This window comes from Lepisma saccharinum, chromosome 23, assembly GCF_977018435.1.
Source record: "Lepisma saccharinum chromosome 23, izLepSacc3.1, whole genome shotgun sequence".
Classification (NCBI taxonomy): Eukaryota; Metazoa; Arthropoda; class Insecta; order Zygentoma; family Lepismatidae; genus Lepisma; species Lepisma saccharinum.
In genome coordinates, this window is record NC_139251.1 from 19,597,704 (window position 1) to 19,621,958 (window position 24,255).

Genomic DNA, 24,255 nt, shown 5'->3' on the forward strand with positions numbered 1-24,255 from the left:
CCGTGTCTCTGGCATTACGTGCCACTGCTCTACCAACTGCATCCCTGGCTTTCCCTGATTTTCATTGATTTCCTGAGAGGTTTCGCCTGATTATTCGCTTCCTTGTCTATTTCGCCGATTTGACGTCAAGTGGTGTATTTGGTGTTTGCACCGTTTGCACTACGTTCTACAGCGTTGTAATGTCTGTTGTATGGTCACGTGGTACGTGCTAACTAATTAAATGAACGTTTAAAGCAGCAGACAGGCATTTGTTGAATCTTGTGAACTAGGACACCGCTAATCGTCTATTTGGTTGAACGTCATTTCCCTGCACCAGCCTGACACTGTCAAAAAATGGAACGAACTAAACAGGGTCAATGTGTAGTGCAGGTGCATTGTTACACTGATGCGAAGAAAACGTGTTCAACGAATTGTTCAACTCCCAAAGATTCAACAAATGCCTGCTGATGATTTCATCGTTCATGTGAATTGTTAGCGCGCACCACGTGACTATACACTACTTCGAAACGTGGTGCAAACTGTGAAGACACCAAATACACTACTTGACACCAAATCAACGAAGTAGACGGCTTGGTGTTGCAGATTGTATCCAACTATACTCCAACTGGCGGCTGGGAAACAGCGAATCAGCAATCAGTTGAATTTTCATCGATTGAGATCGAGTATTTTCGAGTCACAAGCAGTGTTGCCACAATATGAGGGCACAATTTCCCTTTCCAAGGGGCAACATTTCCCTTTTTGGACCAATTTTTCCCTTCACCTAAGCAAATTATATAATAATAATAATAATAATAATAATTAGTAGTGGTATTCGCAGCATTATTGGGGTGGTGGTGGAAGCAGTAGTAGTACGTAGTTAAGTATTCTGTTGAATTCGTTATTCGTTTGAATAAAAAATATTTTTAAGAAATTTCACATTTCAGTTTCATCACTTCCTGATCAGATGTTCCAGGTTTGAATCCTGGTCAGGAATCCATTTAATCGTTAATCCTCATCGTTACTATTTATTCAAAGATGCATAAAAGCAACGTACAATAAACTTAAAGGAGCAGAAACAAGTAGGAAGAGCAAAATAAGTAAATAACATAAAAATGTGGATATGAAATTCGAAATTAACATAAAATGTAATAATGTAGTCAGATGACCTTAAAATTTCCCTGCGATTGTAGTATTTTTCATCGAAATTCCCTTTTCCCTTTTGGCTAAAATTTCGGTCCGAATTTCCCTGCAAAAAGGGAAATTTCCCTTCATGTGGCAACACTGGTCACAAGGTACCGAGCGTTGTTCGCGGGACGAAACAAATGAGGGTTGGGTTCACCACATGTTGCCAAACGTACTGTAAAGGGAGAAAGAGTTTTCTCGGCCAACACCAGAAATCAGCGGGTTCAACTGTACACGTGGTTCTGCAAGTTGAAGTTTCCGGAAGACCACCCACAGGTCGGAATGCAGGCGGACACATAGTCATATAAAGGCAAAAAAACAAAAAAGGCAAAAACAGAACTACGCCTGGCAACGTTGCTTCGGGAGAGCGATGTGATCCCTTCAGGTTTTACTTCGCAACCGAGTTTGTTGACGCCCATGTGACCACACGCCCCCGAAAGTGATTGGGAGACAGAACGCGCCAGAAACAACCATCAAGGTCAACCGCCAGTTGGATTTGCGTTCAGTATAGACGCGCGAGTACAAAGAGCGTCGAAAAGTGCAGCGAACTAGATTAGGCTAATGATACCAGAACTTTAACACCGGAAGCTAAAGCCACTTCCTGTTTTGAAAAAAAAATCTCGAATGATTGAGTCTCTTATTGAATGGGTTGCTATGTCAACGTGTTGGAATGAGATAGATGTAAGTTTGTGTCACGAGCGAAGATGCAACATTTATGGAAAAGGCTATTTTAAAAGAGTAGGTCTCATATCATTGTCATGACAAATGTTATTATACCGCTGTGAGTGATTTTAATGGCAAAACGACAACAAACGTTAGCAAAAGGAAAAAAAGTATATATTATTTCTCCAACATCCTGTCCGGGGGGCGGGGAGGGGGGCTCAAAGCAGCCGAATAATTGACCAATCTAGTTCATTGCATATTTTTACTCTCTCTGAAGTCTTGCGTCTAGTTGGTTACAGAGTTGAACTCTGAGGTGTCTACTTCCTTCGTTTGGTGCCACCTAGTGTATTCCGTATCTGCAGCGTTTACACTTCGTTCTGGAGCGGTGTATAGCCACGTGGTGCGTGTTAACCAATCATATAAACGATGAAAGCAGCAGACAGGCATTTGTTGAACCTTCTGAACATCACTTTTTGGGTACAGCGCCTGCTGAGTTGAACACAATTTCCTTGCACTAGTGTCAAAAGGTGGAGCGAACTAGACGGGCATATTAAGGAGAGTCACATAACTCTACAGCGCTCTGAGATTGGGCAGCCAACGTGACGTGGTAATTCTTGGCTCCCACGAAAAGGAACGTCACGACACGATGTACGAACAGCCGTACCAAGATTAGAAAGACCCAGGTAAAGTTTCTGATTAAAGTAGACAGTCATATGTTTTCATCTCTTGCTTCCCCCTTCGCATGTTGTTCTCTTCATTAGAGTCCAATGTGGCACGTCCTTTTCCGTTTGACATATACTTATTGTTGTTATTTTGTAATCTCTGTAAAATGCATTGTGATTGGTGTGTTTCTTCAATATTTTAACCTATTTCTGGTGTCAGAATAGTGAGTGTGCATTAATCAATTTCAACTAGTCATCATTCATCCTCATCGTCGCGATTAGCTAAAGACGAAAGAAATACGATGCTAAATGACAAGGGTACAAGTAATTGCAGTAAATAGATAGCGTCAGAGAAGGGGGGATATGGAGTGGGTAGAGCGAAGCGGTACACGCTGCTCTAAGGCGGGTAACTGCAGTCGCTTTCCCCCTCCACGCAATCCCATTTCCTCTGTTGTGTTCATTGGTGAAGCCGCCTCACGTCATAACTTGCGCAGAGACTTGTTTTCATTAGCTTTCTCCAGAGATAGGCGGGACAGAGTATAAATTGTAAAGTTTAAGATGTATGCAACGGTACAGTACAAAGTTGACAGTCATTTGTTTTCTCGTCTCGCAGTCCCCTTTGTTGTGCCTAAGTGTCTTGCCCTATTTTTAATTTACATTTCTTGATTCGTTTGCAAAAAATATTCTAGCGTGAAATGGTGTGTGTCTGCTTTCGTTGTTTACGGTTTCCCCTTCATGATGTTATCTGCACTTTGCACTGAATAAAGGTGACGACGATGTGTTGAAGAATGCTGCACATTTTGGCATCGCAGTTGTAGCATTACATGTAAGCATCTGATTGCATCGCCCTTTGCTCATTTAGTATCGACAGCGCCAGATGTCGCCTCTCTTTTTGGCAATATAGTGGCTGTTAAAAATTATATGCACCGTCGCAGCCAATCAACTTTGTCGATTCAAAATTAGAACCTATCCCGTAGAGCTGTGCAAAATCAAAACATTCAAGTTTTCAACCGTAAATATCACGAATGGTCCATAATGAACTTCAAACCTCTCAGGGAAGTAGTAGTCTTAAGATCAGATAATCCACACCCTCTCTTCCTATGAATTCACTTTGACTTGGAACATCCAAGATGGCGAAATTCATGCCCAGATGAATCCTCATTAAGTTCCCTATCTTTCCGTGGATCTACTGGAAAGCTGTTCACGGCTATAACGTGTGGGTAGTTCATTACAGAATTTGTATAGCACTGAAGTATATCAGGGCAGACAGAGTTATGACAGGATTGTCAGAAGGGGTCGTAATCAGCGATCTGGAAATGGTCTTAACGTTGCGGAAGAGAGTTCCTCAGCAGCTGCGAGAACCCTCCCACTTCAACCCCTTTTTACAAAAACCACCCCCTTGCTCTGAAGATCTCTCGGCGCTGTCTCTTCCCCGTCGTCAAATCATGACTGCTCTCCCCCTCTTCTTTTTTCCCCTTGTCTGGAAGCAATAAGGATCACCGAACAAGGATAAAGACCGGGAAAAGAACCCATGTTTACACGCGTCTGCAATAACCTTTCCTCCCAAGTCCCCAAACTGCAGTGGTTTCGAAAGTTTGCTGTGTGGCATGGGGAACCGTTCGCCTTGAGGGTATCCAATGTTCTGCCAGGGAACCGAAGGGTGTTGGTAGCGAGATTGTCAACTTCAGAAGAAGAGTTGGGGAGAGATGGGGAGTCCGGAGAGAACTTGGAAAGCCGGGACTGTACAGCCTCTCCCCCCCCCCCCCTTCCCGAAAACCGCCATCACTTTTGCTCATCTCCAAAGGCTCTGCTCGCCTTCCAGTACCGGCACGGGATCCGCAATCACAAAGGGCCCGCCGGAAGTAACCCGCCAACTGTGTGACGTAGCTGCGGGGCCCCACTGCTCTTCCTGTCCCCGCCCATACCCCCACTTTAGGTTTCCAACTCGGAACAAACTTTCGATTTCCCTTATTTGAAAAAAAGAAACGTTAAAAAATGTTACCCCCTTAAATTCATAAAACTTGGGTCGTATCAATGACTCGGGACTAAAATCTCTACACGGTCTCGAAATATTTCTCAACGTCTTCTGAAAATATATTAACATAATTGAAGACTAAAAGTGGTAAACGATGTAAGTGACAAAATAATTCAAACACCGTTTTCCACGTTACACTGTGAAATGTGCCATGCTGTATAATGTGGTAAACGTGAAAAGTGAACTCTAAGTAGTTCAAAGGGGCTGTAAATAGGTCACTAGTGTGAACGTCATTACGGGCTGATGTGCTGAACGATGCGATTTCCCAACACTTTCGCTTTTGACACTTACAACGTTTACCACTTTTAGTCCTCAATTATCGCAATAATGCGAAGACACACACTGTTCCAGGAACTCCGGAACAACGAATTGGGTGGTTGAATTGTTGTTTTAAGTCCATTTTATGCACAGAAAGGCTAATCGGGACTGGACCTACAGTTTAAAATGGGATACGTACCACTGAGCCATGTGCCTCCATCGGGTATCGATCCCACGAACCCCTAATTACAGGGCGGGGACAGTGGCCTCCCACTCAAACGAACGAAAACGGGTCTCTGAGCAAAAAATGACTCGAGAGGGCTCGACCAATAAATATATGAGAGAAGTGAGTGCATGGAGAGGAAAATGCGGCTTCAGCTACCAGCCATACACTCACTTTCTCCCCTTCTCTAACGTTATGCGTGGCCTTGCTCCACAGAATCCCGTGTGTAGTTGCTGATATTGCAAGCATTAAGACTGAATGATACTAAAGGGACTCAATGCGGTCCTAAAGCATTAAAATCTCTTGGAATGTAGCACTAAGGACTACGATAGTTGGTTTGAACAAATGTGTACGTACATATAAAAAGGAAGACGAACGATTCGTGGTCATGAAAGTTAGATAATTAAAACATTCTTGTGATAGACATTACTAATCTTATCCATCATTAGAACTCCGCCTGTAACTTAAAAATAAACAGTTAAGATAGAAAAATATTATGGTGGCATGGTCTTGCATAACAGTTAAAGATTTACAGTTCTAAAAATAACCGCTAGATGGTACTGGATATGACAACTCATTAATTTGTGATAGGATTTTGAATCATCAATGAAGGAAGACGTATCCAATAGAATTTGATTGAAGTAATTTCAAGGGAAAGTACTATATGTAATTCTTTTACTGTAAAATTTCCTTGACAATGGAATTTTAGAAAAAAGTGCACGTTGTCGTGACACAAAGCGCAGGAAGTATAAATATTTGACAGTAACGGTATACACAATTGAGAATAGCTTTGTACTTGTTTATTATTCGACGTTATTTTCGAAATAATGATTTTCAGGTGGGTGGTTTGTGAATCCCTCGTCTGGAGGGTATGAGCTGTCATTGTTCAGACTCAAACATATGATTTTTTAATGCTGCAGTGACGTCCTTACCATGTTCGATATCGCAAAGGTCAAAGTTCGATTATAAACAGAGACAAACTGTATAATGAGGTTAGGAAACTTTCTGCAACTTCATTATATTGAAGGTGAACTTCTTGAGTGAAAGAGGAGCCCAGAAGAAATCTATTCAACACACTTATTGTAACAAAACAAAGGAGAATGCACATTCTAGTGGCAGTAATAATATGTACATTCCCGAACGTAAGTGTGTTATCGTTGACAAGAAAACAACAGAAAAGTGATTCGTCAGCTTCTACTGCTTAAGTAGTTAATAGTTCCTCGGTTTGACGACAGATGGGGATATTTAACAACGGGTCCAGTTCCGATTAACCTATCCCAGGATAGAGCAAGATTAAGAAGGAACTCTTTGATTCAGAGGAAAATGTACAAGAAACAAAACGTAGTTCTACTAGAATGAAACACGAGAAAGGGGACATAATTTTTCAAAATTCCCGGAATATGAATTCAGAATCCATCACTGAACTTTGGATTTTGAAATTTCACTTTAAGTCTGCAGTGACTCTGTTCGCAATGTTGCTGCAACAGCAGAAGGAGATAGAACTGAAAGAACAAAGGGAATTTAGAAAGAGAACAAACAGAATGGACAGGGGTGTAAATAATTAGCATCTGAAAAATTTAAGATAATTGGAGATATCCCTGGAGACCTTGGACAGATGCCTACTGTTCTATTCCACGATTCATTTGAAACAAATATTCCTTTTTAATAAAATTGAAAAATAGACACATAATTTTTATAACGTCAGAACATAAGAGATTGAGAGACAATTGAAGTTCTTGCTAATGAAGCAAACTTTAAGAAACTAGAGGAATGTAATAATCGGCTGGAAATAAGTTTATACCAATATAGTTATAGTGTTCTCCATGCAGAATCGCGAAAATACTTAATCCTGAAACAGTGTCAAGAATTTCCAAACAATAGGCTGGTAATGAAACAATATCCTATTTACCAATTTAGAAATCACTTCTTTACTGTGCCCGACATTAAGTGTGTCCAGAATTTAAGATAAATATAGTTGAAATACTAGAGGAATTTCAGGCTGCCAGTGGATTTTCTCTTTGCTTGTAGAGACGAATTTATATCAGAGCGAGGGAAAGTACCCTGATATGTTGTGGAACCTCCCAAACGGAATATGATAATGACCAACAACGTCGAACTTCAATCGGACCGCTGCTTTTCAAAAATAGACCTTTCCCATCAACTGCTGCTTCGTAAAGCCGGCTTGCATACATTTCAGGCGAATCAATGTCGATAGCCAGTCGAGTAATATTCCCTTGCATAATGCCAAATGATTTACGTGCACCTTTGATGCCAGTCGAATCAATCACAGACTCAAATAGAAAAAGGGAAAGAAAACTACTTCCAAAGAGAGAGAGAGAGAGAGACAGAGAGAAGAAGTGAGAGGGAGAGGAGAATATTCTTAACCAAACACCTGTTCTGAAGAAAGCAATATAGAAAAACCTGGGAAGAACGGAAAACGGAAAAGGCCTTAGTGAAATAAACAATTGCCCGTTGAGAAAAATATCCTCACGTGTGGTGGGAAAGGAAGGTGTAATTGACAAGAAAACATCGGAGCAGAATTGAAAGGCAGGTTAGAAATAATAAAAGGAGAAAAATGCATTTCGCTGAATATTTTAAGGAATGGGGGAAAAGGCGGCATCTTGGCTGTCAAATGCACCTGTTTTCTAGAAATCTCCCTTCCTTTCGGCGTCGTCTCAATTCGTTGAACTCTGGGGAAAAAATATATTTTCAAGATTGTCACCTGCTTTGAACTTTGAATAGGAAATCAGAGATTTTATTGTATCGGACATCGGGCCATGATGAATAACGTAGGGGGAGAAAATAGTAACATAAAATTGGAAGAGAAACAATTACCGTCATATTCAAAACATCGTCATGCCGTGAAGCAAGAGGGAAATTGTACAGTTAGAATGGTTGAGTGAAAAGTGTATTGACAGTTCTTGGTTCGAGTCTTGCTCTTCTTTGTTACCTTTCATGCGTCACATGAACGTATTATACTTAACAAGAGTATGTTATCTTAATTTTTTTTTAAGTTTGTGTTGTAATACTACTTTATGCAAATATAGGTTAAACGATAGTAGACCTACAGCTTAAAGTGGGATCCGAACTATTGTGAAATGTGCCCCCACCGGTAGCTCGCGAGGTCATTTCCTGTAGCTCGTGAGGGGTTTGGCTAGAATGGAAATGTTTGAGTGGCAGAAATATCTGCTTTTGCCGACAGATGTACATATGGAAAACTCGTTCCAATATCTCTGACAACCTATTCACCCAACCTATAGCCTGCCTGCTCTCTGCTATAGCTCTTTTCTAGTCTTACGGCGGGCACCCTACATGCTGGCAAGGAAAGTGGGAAGCGGGGAAATCACCAATCCAGCGAGATAGGAAACGCAGAACGAGGTGTGGGCAGATCTTCCTCCACTCGACGTCGTAACTCTCGGTGCCACAGATATTGTCTAGTTGGTCTGCTGCGTATTCTCTGCTCCCCACTTCCCTTACCAGCATGTAGGACGCCCGTCGTAATGGTAGAAAAGGCCTTTAGCAAAAATGATGCATGACAATGAGTGTCATCCTTATTAACATGGCAAGAAGCAAGATGATAATGATTAGATGCAAGTTTAAAAATTTGACTGTGTTTTTAAGAAAAGTATTTAGATGTTTTGAACTCTCTTTGAGAAATTGCAGCTTCTATATGTTGCAGAGAAATTATAAATAAAAATTTGATGCAATTTGATTTGGTTCTCGTTACTTAGCGTCGCTTTTCTGCCACTATGAGGATGATTAATTATATTATGAAATTGATGAAGGGGCACGCAAAAGAAAAGAACATGCTCATGCCGGGAATCGAACCCGATGCCCCTGGTGTCTTAAAATAATTATATATCCCAAAGGTTTTTATACACCAACAAGGGATCGTAAAAGATTCAATCCACACTTGGTAGCTCGTAATGTATTTTCAAATGTGGGAAGTAGCTCAGTGGCTCGGTGAGTTTGGAGACCTGTGTCATATGATATGGCAATAGTCTATACTGAACTGGAGCGCACGAGAAAATATACGAAAAAAGTTTAGAATGGTCAAACATGAGGGGGAAAGGAGCCGAAACAGAGTCTCTCATTTGAATCACGTTGAGTTTGGTTGGTAGATGTAAGAGGAGGCTGTTGAACCAGGGGTGTCACCACAGCGTGGGCAAGGGTGGGCTCTATCCCGCCGTGAAATATTCACAGCCCACCCTTCCGCCCACCCAAACAGCTTTCATGAAAAGTTCTCAGAATAATTTAGAGCACAGTAAGAAAGGGCAGAGAAATATATATGCATTGAAAGAAAGAATGAGAAATACTGCGGAAATAAGAGTAAAAAGAAAGAAAATAATAAAGGAACAGGGATAGAAAATAGGAAATAAGAAATAGAACCACACAAGGATAGAAAGAGCTATCAAACAGGGGAAGAAAAAGAGTGAGGAATGAAGAGAGAGACATACAAAGAGAGATTGAGTAGAAAGAAATATGAAATAGAGGAGGAGGAGAGAGAGATAGAAAGAAAGGTAGAAACAGGCATAGAAAAAGAAATATCAAGGAGGAAGAAAGATTGGATTAGATTAAATTGGTGTTTTAAGTCCACTTTATGCACAGTAAGGCTAATCGGAACTGAAGAGGAAGAAAGAGAGAGAGATACATGGAAAGAAAGAAATATCAAACTGATGAAGAAAGAGAGGAACAAAGAAGGAAATATCAGTGGAAGAAAAAGAGTAAGAGACATGGAAAGAAATATCGAAAATGTGAAGAAGGAGAGGAAACGAGAGAGAGAGATAAAGACAAGGGACGAAACAGGGAGAGAGACGTAGAAAGAAAGAAATATCATAGGGAGAAAGGGAGAGGCAAGAGAGAAAAGAAACACACAAATAAAGAGTTATCAAGCAGAGGAAGAAAAATATAGAGGAAGAAATTTAGTACAGAGGCATGGATAGAAAGAAATATCGGAGGAAGAAAGAAAAAAACGAAAATTTCATAGGCGAAACGAGAAAGGGCGATATTTGGAAAACAAAGAAAAAGAGGAGCAAAAGAGAGAGGATAAGATAATCTTAGCAAGGAAGAGTCCAGAAGAGGGAATTGTCTTTCGACTTCACTGGGCTGCGCAAAGCTCTTACACTGAGATTATATGTCTCAATGCAGCACATAACTCCCCCCCCCCTCCTCTTTGGATCTTTGTACTTGCGAATTCCAGTCTCGTCCTTCACCCATTTTTTCAACACCTCCCGTGACCTCGTAGCAATTTGTTCTTCGTGCAAAGTGGCTAAGCTACGGAAGTTGCTCTCCCTCTATTAAATTAAGAGCCTAATCGCCGGCCGAGTATGATAATTGCACAGCTGGGAGTCGGCTCTTTCCAACTTAATATCAGGCGGAGTTTGAAATTTACGTCTCGCCGAGAGGTGGCGCTAAGAGGTAAGCAGAGCGTGGTTCTTTGTATCTCCAGCATAGGTGAGGTAATTTGGAGGCCATTGGGGGGCAATTTAAGAAATACCCAGTAGCGTAAGTGCATGTGCGTGTCGCGACCGCAGTATGTTACGCACGGTTAGGTGTAAGACATGTTTCCCGAGTCCTACTGGAAGAAGTTCGCACACAGAATGTTTTAAGCGGTTAGGATAATTGACACTGGAAGTTGCTGGGTCAAACTCCTGAGCCAGTGATTCTCAAGGTTTTTTTTTGGGGGGGGGGTTAGTGGGAGACAAGGGCTGGTAGGAAGGGTTGTGATCTAGATGGTAAGGCATGGCAGGGAGGGTTGTAAACTAGGACGTAAGGGGTGACATGGAGGATGGAGGTTTATGACCTAGTTCGTAAGGGGTTGCTGGGAGGGTTGCGACAATTACTTCTCAAGGGGTAGTAGATAAGGGCTGATAGGGAGGGTATGATGTAGGAGACGAGATGGCAGGAGCGTATATTCTAGGGTAGCTAGGCTAACCTCAAAGTCCGAAGCCAAGAGGCTAAAATATTAAATAAAAATCTATTAGAAATTGGAAATAAAATTGTTCTCTACAATAAGATGATAGTGAATCTACAGTTAACAACCTCATTTCTTAGGAGTTTGTAAGCTCGCTGCCGTTGGCATGGCAACGCGGCTTCCTCCCTCCATAACCAGATCACGTGTCATAGTGAGAGGTCCAGATCTTGGACTCAGAATAGACCACTGCCAGGGAGGGTTGTGATCTTGGAGGTAAGGGGTGTCAGGGGGTGTTGTGACTCTCCCTTCTTGCAGGATGTTATCTTATTTACGATTGACAAGATTAGAGTGAAAGAATATTCGAAGTAAACTCGAAAAGTGTGAAGTGTATGGAAAGATTGCTTCTGGAGGAGATCTACGAACAATTTCTAAATCACCTTACAAAGGAAATGGGAAGTAAACTTGAGTAAAATCGGGAGTAATGTGAAACTCTTCACTTTCTGTACACATTACCATCGTTTCTATTAAATTTTCTTTTAGAAAATATGATAGGGGCAGTGAGAATTACAGTTTCAACAACGGGACTAAAATGTTGGCAACGTGGTGCTGGTGTTTAGAATATTTAACCAAGAGGATGGTGAGTGTCAGAATAGTGAAGCAAGGTGGTGGTGAGTGTTAGTACAGTCACGGACACTGCTGGGTTGTAACGATTCCACTGAAAGTCAATGTATTCATTACAACCCGGCAGCGTCCATGACTGTACATTTCCCTTGGTTAGGTTTGGCATTTACGATTTCTTTTCTGTTTTTTCTGAACTGTTTATGTATTTGTGTATCTTCACACAATGAACTCCACGGCTGCAACATATCCCCTGACAATCATATTTTACTGAAAATATGCTCGATAACCCTTTTAAATATGCTACTGCTCATTTCCACGGACATAACCCTAAGCTCACACTTCCAGCCGTGTACATAATGGATCTTCATTGTTAAATGTTATTTACTCTTTATGTTGCGTTTAGCGAGTACGCGGTCGTGCAGTTTAAGCACCAAACCCACGCAATAACTTTGCGGGTTGGAAACGTCTGCACAACGAACCATTAACTTGCGGTTTGCCAATTTGCACATGCAGTGTCGAACCTCGTCCACTCCAGAAACATTTCGTTCGAGTTATTGCTCTGGTAATGTGCTGCAGACATAACACGCTCGCCGCAAACGTCAATCACGCACGCACGTGTCTCTGGGTGGACCGAGAGGGCCAAAAAAATGTTTGCTGCCCGTGTTAGGTGTATTCGCTATTGTTCGGGAGCTTCGGGATTGTTTTGCGATGCTTAGGGACAATAATCATAAAAATATGAAAATTTCACGTGGTGGTTGTTTGCATTCTACCTTTTACGTCTCTCTCAATCTATGTTTTGATTATTTTATTCATTTATCTCTCCTTTCGTACCTTTATACTCTTCCTTTTCCCTTCCCCTCTTTCTCTCCCTTTCTGTCTCATATTCCAACATCTTTCTTTTCCCCTTATCTATACGCCTTGCTTCATTTTGTTCCTCTATCTCTTTTCCTCAATGTCTTGTTTCTTCATTTTTGTTACCACTTTTTATCTCTATCTTCTTCTCTATGACTTGTTCATCTTTATTCCCCTTCCTCTCTCTCCTTTATGTCCTGCCGATTTTTGTTCCCACTTTCCTTCCCTCTCCTTCTCTATGTGTCAGTTTGTTTATTTTGTTCCCCTGTTCACAATCTCCTTCTCTATGTGGGCCTACCCGATGGCGCAGTGGTAGGGTCGTCGCCTTGTGATCATGGGGTCCCGGGTTCGATACCCGGTGGAGGCACATGGCACAGTGGTTCGGATCCCACTTTAAGCCGTAGGTCCAGTCCCGATTAGCCTTACTGTACATAAAGTGGACTTAAAACACCAACTCCTTCTCTATATCTTGTTTCTTTCCCACCTTCGTTTTTGTTCGGGTTTAATTGCCTTTGTGGATAGCAAGTTTGTATGTTTGAATTGATATTAGCAGAGTTTTGAATAATATATACATTACGATATAAGATACATTACGACTTTTGCCAGAAGCATCACGAGAACAATTGCAGGTGTCTACTATTATCTTCAGTCACAAGAATAATAAAATAGCAATAGCATAGAAGTATTCCCCGTTAGTAGATCGATAGTAGATTTGTTTTTTCTTTTTTTTCTTCAAGAAAGACGCTGTTACGTAGAACGTAATAGTTGTGTTATTGTAATAATGTAGTAATCATGTAATTGTATGCTATTTGGTATACAAACTGCAGTAAAGAATGTATTCAATATTGAGCAAACCTAAATACGTTGCTGTTCAACATACGTATCGGAATCTTTTGTCTAAAGTACCTGCAGAACAGCTTAATATAGGCCTATGTAATTTCTTAATAAAGATTAAACGTTTGTATTCGTTTACTGAGCTCTGATATTTCGTTCTACTTCATTTCAGTATTAGAAGTGTTGTACATTTTAGATAGCGAAATTAATCGTTAGTTATAATGACAGTCGTGATCGCATTCTAAGTATCTAAAATGCAATCTTTATTAGTATACACCTCTATGACATTCCTTCATTTCAGAAATCATTGAAATACCAAAGTTAATGACAAAACCCACTGGGTTTTAAAATGAGTTTTTCTTCAGGTGGGCCCTGTCTTTCTCTCTCTCTCTCTCTCTCTCTCTCTCTCTCTCTCAGTGAGTGTATGTGCGTGTGTCTTCGCAGGCTTGTGACCCATTTTATTTCCTTCTTCTTTCTCCTATTGTCTCTATGAAGTATTTTGTCCTGTCTTCTATCTCTCTCTACCTCTCTCCATATGTAAAGTTTTATTCTTAAGATGGCATATTAACGTAACATCAACATATCCCAGTAAAGAACACAACTTCCCAATTTTGACTCCACAATTTTTGAAAATTTCCTACGGATACCTTTGATCAAATGGAAAACATATGACCAGCATAAGTAACCATAATAATATCAGGTACCTAGATTAATAAGCAACAGTTAATAAAGAAATCTCTCAAACAGGTTAGAGAAGACCAGGTTTTGGGCAGAGAGACTTTGTCGCATTTTAACTCCGGGCCTAAGTAGGCTGCCACCGAAAACAAGAGCTTATCCAAGATAGAAACTTTTAATCCGGTGACCCGATCTCCTGCGTATCCCAATTCCTCCGGCGACCTCCTCCGGAAAACCGATCACGTCGCCCGGAACGTCCCCGCGATCCCGCGTCATCATCCCGGACCCACGGACTCAATTACCGACTCCGGCAGTTGTTTTCACACTCCACCTTCCGCGTCCGTATTTTTACCGCGTATAAAGAGAAAAGAGGATAAAGAGGGAAGAAAAAAGAAAATGCCGCGGCCATGATAATATCAGGAATCTGTTTTTCTTTGCTTCACTTCTTCCTCCCCTCCCTTCCTTGGCCAGAGACCCTCCTCCCCCAACACAGCTTCCGCCACTGATGAGCGTTTCCCAAGGAACAGAACATCGCCGCAACCTAGACACATTAGGATTAAGCTTGCATCCCTAAAGAGTGGAGACATCTATTGGCGAAATTTAAATCAAATACTGGTAATCAAATGTCTTTGTCTACTTGAACAGGCATTTGCTGCACGTGCAGGGCTGTAGCTGGAATTTTATCCCCTTATCAGCAGCCGCCATCTAAAGGTCAAAAAAATGGATGGGCAGAAGACCTGAAGATGAATTTCTCAGTACTCTACAACTTATTATGGTGTTTAATCCTGCTAATAAAGTAAAATTAATTACCACTACACAATATTTACAAACAAACATTTGCAGGGTTTCAGGCGAAGGAGGGCTTCAGTCCTCAGATCCCAACCCCTGGCTACGTGCCTGTGCACATGTTTAGTTTTACATTTCATGGTAGCGCTGATAAATACCAGATGAAAACAAGCACGTATGTAGAGATGCAGTTGGGGCGGCGGGGGTAGGTCCGAACCAAGCCTATGAGAAATAATAATAATATTAAATTAATACGTTCATATAATTTGCATGTAATAATAATATGTAAATTAATATTATGTTGTTATTATTACATGAATGGGTAAGAAGTCGGTGTAAGAATATAGATATAACAGCACGTATTCATTCATTACCTAACCCACGTGTAGTTAAGATCGCCAACATTTTGTACAAAAACAACCGTCATGGCAAGAAAATTAATGTAAAAAAAGATAAAGAATTAAAATTTTATTGAATAACAAAGAAGGATGTTCGATCCAGTTGACAAGAAGAAAAAATTATGATTAATAATTTATGCATAGATATTATTAAAAGTAGTAGTGTGTGTAAATCTTCTTTGGTACTGTCATTCAAAGCAGTATGATCCCATTCTGATACTTCCCTTCCAGATAGATCGGCGGAAATAAATACTCCTATATTATACAACAAATGGTAAACAAGTAGATTTTTATTATTTTAGTACTTGGCGAATCTTTCGGGCGGTTCGAACTCCCCTGAACCTCCTTAATACGTCCTTGCAGTGGCGAAGATTGGGTTCCAAAACCAAGGGGTCAAAGACATTATACAATTTCGCTTTGTATATAAGGTTTAGCATAGTGCGGGGACAAAAGTGGCGAAAAGTGGGGGACAACTGCCCCCTTGTTCCCCCCTAATCGCTGGTTACAAATGTTCTATCTGATGGTCTATTTTTATCACGAGAACGTCTAAAATATGCAAATAAATGAATATAAGTGTTAAGAGATGGCGCAGCCAAGTAAGAAAGTGAAAGGCAAGCTAAGATACAGCGAGAAATCACTTCCGTTGAACTATATTAATTGCAAATTGAATCTCGAACAAGCAAGGTAATCGATTGGAGACTTTTTTGTAATGCAAGAAAATAAAAAGGCATATTTTGAACATTATCCAATAACACAATTCTAGATTTTTGTTGTGAATCCATTAGTAATACTTCAAACTGCAAGTGTGTATGTATGGCTACAAATGTTCAGCAAGGTTTCCACCAGCTATGCGATACGCATTCTATAGAACTTGTACTTTTCCCCAAGAAGTCCTCGTCCACCAAGGCAAGAGCGTATCTTGTTCTCTCCCTTTAGCTGTTGCACATTATGCAGCATAGGTGGCACATAGACTATGACTTTCACAAAGCCTTAAATGCAGAAGTCTAGGGGTGCAAGGTCTGGGAACTTTTAAGACAGCCTGCTTTTTCTGCACCTGTGAAAGTCGCAATTTTCTTTAACACTACACCAAAGCCACAATGACCGTGTTTACAAAAGTCTTGCGCATGACAACAAAACTTGAAGACTTTCTCATCTGTGTGTGTGTGTTTGTGTACAATGGAGGAAAACAAGTTTCTACAAGGAAATCGGAGGGAAATAGGCTTTTACAGTACGCTTGAACAACTCGCTTCCACTTGTGGAGCCAGCGGGTACTGTGTGCTGTGCGAGTTTCTCGCCTGCACACTCCACCTCAAGGCCAGAAAGGAGCAGAGCAAAAGTAGGGGAGCCGATTGCGTTGAGTTAAAAAGCACTGGAGAAAGGCGCTTTCTTCTTCACGGAACCACCACTTTTTTTTACCATGATTATATATACTGCACTCTTACTAACGAATGAGAGGTTTATCACAGTATGAACGAGCCCGACGAAGCCTCCGTTCTCCTCCACTCCGTCCTTCTGACAGTGCTACAGTGCCGGTGCTCGCTTTAAAGTCGAGAACGATCTTTCACAAAAAGATGGGTCAACGAGATCTGCTTTAAAGAAGTCATAAGGAGAGGTGGGCCTTTCTGCGTAAATAATAAGGTGAAATTTCCTCTTACAATGTACTATGAAGAATTTAGCATGAATTCATACACATGCAAAGGAGGGAAGTAGTTTCTTTGAAAATAAATAAAGTAAATAAAATTACTAAAGATGATGGAATTCTAGAAGAACACAACTTGTATGTCTATCTCCAATGACTCATAAAAACAGCCCTATCTTTATAATCGGAATCAATTATCTGTATCTTATGTACTTAAATCTTTATGTCAACAGCAGTTTTCAATTCATTATATCAAGTGGACATAATTTGTATCTACAAGTACGAAACCTGTGCAATACAATGTGCATCATCATCATCATCATTATTCTCATCTGGTGCTTATGGGTAAAGTTCCGTCCCTTGGGACTTGGCTCTTCTTTTGAAGTGTGCTTTAAAGGGAATTTCTTAATGGAGAGTATTTTCTTTGGAGTGCATGATTCCAATTAATAAATAAACATTTTTCAACAATTTAGCAAAACACCTGCAAAGGGTTTTCATAATTTCACTTCTAAAACTAGAAAATATCAAGGCAGCTACTTATTTTCAAACAGAGAATAAATATGACCGCTTTAGTAAAGCAAAACTGAATGTGCAAATGGTATCGCAGATCAGTAAGTAGGTGTACAGATATATTACTACAGTAATACCACCTAGTAGCATCCATCGTAATTAACCGGCATGAATAATCGCAAAGAAAGAATAGAAAGCTTTTTTTCCAGTCATTGAAAGTAATTTTCTTTCGTTAGTTCAGCATCGAATAACGACTTGTTTCTCGAAAGAGAAGAAAGTGGCACATATAGAGATGCATCGTAGCTAATGGAATGATTTACAACAGCTAATATACCCTATTATGGCTCTCCAAGAAACACAGAAAACAATTGACAGCTATATAGGCGAAATGGAACGCTTATTGAGTCTAACAGTGCCACCTTACGAGCTATTAAGGCATTGACATCAAGTAATGGGAAAAGCGGACGGAAGCGAGCTTCAACGCAGCACGGGTACATTTCGTTCCTCTTGGGGGACTGCACTAACTGATGATGGCCGACCATTTCAAATCGGATTGCATCCACTCTCAGATTGCATTAATGCACCTGAGTAATGCAACGTGCACTCAGAGTGGCTTCGTTCACTGGTTAAGCGACATGTTGAAGAGATAGCGACCATAAACCACTTGATGACGGACTGTGAAGGGTAGTCAAATGTATAGCACCAGTTCCCTTGAAAAATTCTTTGAAGGTTGCAACACTTCTTTAAATTACCCATGATCATTATCAGTATTTCAAATCAAGAATGAACGCTGCGCTCTAAATTTGACTTTATACCTGAAGCAGTGATGTGCATCTACGCGTAAACAACGATAGTCTACATTCTACACGTAGACTATTTTATACACGTACAGTACGTAATTTATGTAAACAACATGGCGAAAGGTGAGAACTTAGGAAAGGGTGCCGTGGAATTAAAAGAAAATTATACTGCGTATCAGTTGCTCATGTGTGAGGAGAACTTTTCATACTCTTTCTTCCAAATTCGAACAATTTCTCACCTAGGAAGAAAACTAATATATGAAATATTCTAGTATTTTATGGGTAAAAGACCACTTTTGCCTCACGACTGCCATCTGTTGTTGTTTTTTTGCATATTATTTATCTTCTTCCATAGTTGATAATAGAAAAGAAGATAAATTTTGTTGTAAATAGGATTCTTTTATTTTCGTTAAAAGCCAATATAGTTGAAAATGTCACTTTCCTTTCGTGAAAACCTTGCAAATTATTTCTAATGCACTTTAGATTGTCTACGTAGTATATGTAAACTACAACCCAATGTAATCTACGCGTAGATTACGTGTAGACAACGCATGTAGACGTAAACTTATAGTCTACGGCACATCGCTGACCTGAAGTTAATATTTTTGGAAAATAGAATTGTACACCACGCCGTCCCCTTTACAAGGGTTGTTGATTCTAAGGAAGTTTGAGCCTCAGAAATAACTATTCCTCCTTGCCTTTTTAAGAAGACACAAGTGCTCCCATAGATATCGAACACACGATCCTTTGATTACAAGAGGACAGCGTCATGGGGAAGCATGGTAATTTTATTGCATTTGTCCGCCTATTGTTACCAAATCACCTTTCATCCTCATAGTTGCGATTAGCCTACAGGGGTCATAGTGACGTAACCTAACAAACAAAATTTAAAATATCCATATTTATTATTTACGGGGTCGCATTGAAATATGGAGCCACAGTACATGATGCACTTGTCACATTTTGTCAGACACGAAATATGATCGACTTCAGCTTTAAGAGTCCGCTTAGATATTAATAGTTCTTTGACTCTTCAAAAGAACGGTGCAATAAGTGAAAAATTATCACATAACTGTACATAATACAAGAATAACAGCAAAATAATATTAATGACTCTTATTGAGTTTGTAAATAAAAAATGAACTGTGAATAGATTCTGAGCGGTATTCATGTATTTATCGGAGAAATATATAAAACGAGAGGAAGGAAGATAATAGCAACAGAGGGTACATGTAAGGAGGAAAGAAGAGAATAGCAACAGAAGGCTGTATGGAAGGAGGAAGGAGAAGAAAGAAGCGAACAGCAACACAGGGCTATGTGGAAGGAGAAAGTGATATGATGGAAGAGAATAGCAACAGAGGACTATGTGGAAGGAAGAGAATAGCAACAGATGATTATGTGGAAGGAAGAGAATAGCAACAGAGGGCTACGTGGAAGGCAAAAGAAATAGACGAGGGAGGAGAATAGCAACAGGGGTTATGTGGAAGAAAGAATAGCAACAAAGGGCTACGCGGAAGAGGAAAGAAAGATAGGAAGAAGATAATAGCAGCAGAGGGCTATTTGGAAGGGAAACGAAGAGCCAAGAATAAAACTATAACGACCACTTGGAAATTGAACGAAAACTCTTTAAGATAATTTATGCCCACAATTATGGAGCAGCTATCCGCACATTGTTCTATTTCGTATCTATAAATTCTTACAATATGTTTACCCGCCACATTCAACGAAAGATTCCTAGTTTTCTGCCTCTCCATTTCAAGTACTTGCTCCTCTTGAGTGTAGAAATCCAAACTTGATGGAAATCTAATCCCAACAAAGCAAAACACGGCGGGTAGGGGGGTAGTATCCAGCGCCACTCCTTGCTGGAAGTTTGCAATTTAATTTTCCCAAAGGACGGACGTGAGAGGGATACCAACGCAGGAAGATGACCTACTTTCATTTTATTCTTTCTGCTTTGATTTTTTTCTTTCGCTTCCCACATTTCTTTAGCATTTACAAGAAAACTGTCGGATAAAATTACATGACAGTACCACAAAGCGGAGCTAACGACGGGCTGTTTCAAATCAAATTAGAAAGCCAACGGAGGAAAGGAAACCCCATACCTTGTTTAACAAGGAGGAGTACGACGACAGAGAAGTCTAAACTGCGAAATGGTGAAGAGAAAGCTCTTTGTTGTCTTACTCGTCAACATGTACCTCAGTTTTCATTTCAAACTCTGGTGTTTATTTGCAAGACCTTCTGGCACACCAGAGCAAGAGAATAAATACTGGATGCACAAGCCAGAAGCTCTTGGAAAGAATTTGTCCTGGAGGGACACGCCTACTGTTTGCATGAAATACGACTCGATACACTACACTCTATTCCAGGAATGTCTAGAGCAAGCGAATGAAAACAAGTCTGCGAAGTAGTGACTCTAGAGGGCTGTACCAATGAATGCGAGAGGGAAAGTGAGTGCATGGAGGGGGAAACGAGGTCGCAGCCACCAGTCTTTTGCAGCAGCCCACTCGGTTTCTCTCCTTCTTTAACGTTATGCTCGGCCTTGGTCCACAGATTCTCGACATAGAGTGTAACTCAGACTTGGCAAACTCGTTGTTGAGACCAGTAAGCGGTCCGTACGGTACGAAATTTCCGCCTACATTGCACATCAAGGACCTTCCCGATGCCGTAATAGTAACAACGCCGCCTTGTAATCAATCGATTGATTGCTTTATTTTACTTTGCGTTTCTGCCAGTTTTGGCAAATCGCGAAGATGAGAATGAGCGATGATATGAAATTGATGAAGGGACATTCACAACACTCATGCACAGGTCGGGATTCGAACCCGGGACCTCTCCCCTGGGATAGAAGTCTAGGTGTCGGCACCCAGTTGGGCATACAATGGTTCTGATACCACTTTAAACTTTAGGTCTAGTGAGAAAGCAAAGCAGGGGGACAAGGAACAACCCTCCTATTCACCCAATCACCGCCTGTTTCTTCTACCAAGATGCGTTGTTACGAATCAGATGGCGAAAGGTTTCTCAATGCACGAACGCAACCGACGAAGCCTCTTTCTCAATTACCGGTGCTCGCTCTCTAGCCCACGCGTGCACACGAGAGCACTCTTTCACATATACTGCGGGTTGCCCAGCCCTTCGATAACTTGAATTTATTATTACTTTTAATACTTTGGATAGTGTTGACCAAGAGCACAGTAGCATAAACCTACCGAGAGATGGCAGGTCTTGTGTATAAACATATACTGATGCACACAACACACTATTCTTATATGATTACATTCTTAACGGAAAATAACTTTCGGAGAAAATGGAAGACACATCACTATGGATTGAAGTTAAAAATCCAGCTAAGTATTTACCAGAATAGCGTTTTATAACCTAGCACCCGGTATGAATTTGCCTAGAACTTAGATTAAAGTATTGTCTCATAATCCATACAGTCACCACTCACCTCTCCCTCCAGGCGCCTTCCTACCTCGCAATTAAGCAACCCACCAGCACCCACCCTCCCTAATGGGAGATACCTCATCTCAAAGTACCCACTCGTCAACTCTTCCCTTGACCTTAGACAATTGCCTTTCCTTCCATATAAACCCTTCACTTTCGACAGTCGTAAGTGACAAACCTCTTGACTCTTGACTATCCCGCCATGACAAATGACTAACTAATTACTGTGACACATACGAAGGCAGAGTCTTCTACAGACTGGAATTTCGAGAACTCCTACGAATCCGTTATGATCCAGGGTATGCAGGTATGCATACATCATAATCCTATACTAAGCTTCTTGTCTGTCATTGAATGATACTTGATACAGTTCTGACATATTTTCGTTCTATTGCAGGTGATTGCGAACACGCACTTGGGATGGAGACCGGGGTGATTCCTGATGCCGCCATATCAGCAAGTTCATCATATGTACCGAATGTCGGCGCGCACAATGGAAGGTAAGCAAGAGATTATTTTTAAAGTCTAGATTATAACTAACCCAAAAACATTTTACTATTATTTGCTGTAAAATAACTTTAGCAGTGTTGCCAATCCAAGTTATTTCTTACAAACTGCCTGATAGAATTTTTGTCATAGTCATTCATGGAAATGGTATACTGTTTTAAAAGTTTGGGAGATAGTCCTCATCGTCTGAAAATGTTTAAAATTTACACAACCGAGTTCCTTTAATCGATATCTGCGCACGTCCTGTAAACTTACTATTATTCGGACTTGTCAGTGGAGACGAAACATTCTTTACAAGTTGCTGTTACAGTTACGTATTGGATATTCTAGTTTAATAATGTTAATCATTATTAGTCATTAGCATTGGTCAGAATGTGGGTAGACGAATTCAGTGGAAAGAACTGTAGCAACAGTGCAAGGGAAAGAAAAAAGAAAGAGGAGTAGACTAGTATGACTGACTTGAAGTTTGACCTTAAGTTTGACCCGAACATAAGACAAAGCTTTTTAAAAGTGGCTTTCTTGAAAGTTGCTTGCTGCAGTTGCTTCATTTGATAAGCATTAGTCACATAATAGTTAGGTCGATAAATACTCATATTCAGTAAACCAGGTGTATTCACAGGGGCGATTCATGACGCGCCTGCGTCATGGGAGTTTTTTGGGGGGGACAAAAGTGTATGGTTTAGCTATCTTAATGGGTGGAATCGTTTCTTTTGATATGTTACTGATTTTTAGTTATGCTTATTATGTACAGTCTTTCTTTCTACCTACCTGTGGGTCATCGCTACGAAGGGGTTGAAATGAAACACCACCTCTTATGCCTTTAGAATCTGTTTGAAAGGGGAATGGGCGTGCTGTTCGCATTAATACAAGGTTAGACAAGCAGACAAACTGTTAATAAGGTTCAATAAATCAATAAATTTGCTGCAACAATTGTATAACGTCAGAAGTTATTATCATTTATGTAAAATGTTATTTCAATCAATGTCAAAGTAATATACAATATACATGTTAAAGTCTATATTGTAAACAATACCTAAAGTAGGGCCTCCCGGATTGCGCAGCGGTAGCGTCATCGCCTTGTAATCAAGGGGTCTCGGGTTTGATACCCGGTGATTGCACATAGTTGTTTGGATCCCACTTTAAACTGTAGGTCCAGTCCCGATTATGCCTTACTGTGCATAAAGTGGACTTAAAACACCAAATCAATCAATTCCTAAAGTAAACAAACATTGCTTAAATATGTGTGTATTATATTGTTCCGCGAATTTCGCCTGACTAAAAAATAATTCGTCATGAAGGAGGGGCGGAGGGAATGTTCTACCATTTTGAGGGCAGTGCGTCATAGGCCTCGGGGGGATGGGCACCCCTGCAAAAAAACTACTACCATTAAGGACTTTGTACAGTAATTCTGATTCCAGTTTAAACTGTAGGTCCAGTCCCGATTGGCCTATATGTGCGTAAAGACCTCTTTAGACAAACAAATACTGTCATTAAGTAATGTTTTTGCATGATGTACATTAAACATGCCCACAAGAGGCTTTGCTACTACAGATACGAGCTGTACTTACCTTTCCACTAGTAAAAATAATTTAAAAGCAAAATTTCACACCGGAAATGTATGGAAGTATACACATGCCTACAGTAGTTCCTTACGGTTCAGTTTGAGTGGTATTCCAAATTTCCAAAAAAGCGCTTGGCTAGAAAACATCTCCTTTAAAACAACAAGAATTATTGTCAACAACGCCTAATTATCTAATCAGTGCATTTCAACAGCGTGCAATAAAGATATTTTCTCTCATCAGTTTAATTTGAAATACCTCTTTTGCTCATCTGGTGCCTCGAAAAGCAATTAACGATTCGAAGTACAGTTCATGAGTTACACCATGAACTTGTGACCTAATGTTGCTCTGGACAAACCAATCAGCTGCATTTGTCAATAGCTGAGGGGTGTAGATGACTGATACAACGGAACGTTTTCACAAAAAAAGTTATGTTACACCTCATTCAATATGTGTAATACAGTGCCTTTTTTAGTCAAGTCGTCCGCGGAACGGCGGCTAGGGCGACGGAAAGTAAGATCGCGTCTGCCGGCAAACAGAATACAATATCCGCGTAACTGGAGCACTAGCTATATAATAGAAGAAGATGGTACAATTACATTGACAATTACAATTAAAATGAGCACGTACCTCGTTACAAGAGATGTTGGAAATGATGTCCTCCTGTATCCACACATTTACGGCATATTTAAAGGAAATGTTCAATAACACGTA

At 40.4% G+C, this 24,255-nt stretch overlaps 1 protein-coding gene across 1 annotated transcript in view; it reads left to right on the forward strand.

Annotated features, from left to right (window-relative positions):
* Positions 1 to 24,255, forward strand: part of LOC146005439 (discoidin domain-containing receptor tyrosine kinase B-like) — a 322,803-nt gene that overhangs the window by 225,722 nt on the left and 72,826 nt on the right. The window contains exon 3 of the mRNA XM_083144683.1: positions 21,873 to 21,975. Coding sequence (XP_083000809.1) covers positions 21,873 to 21,975 — 103 coding nt within the window. The remainder of the gene's footprint in view (positions 1 to 21,872; positions 21,976 to 24,255) is intronic.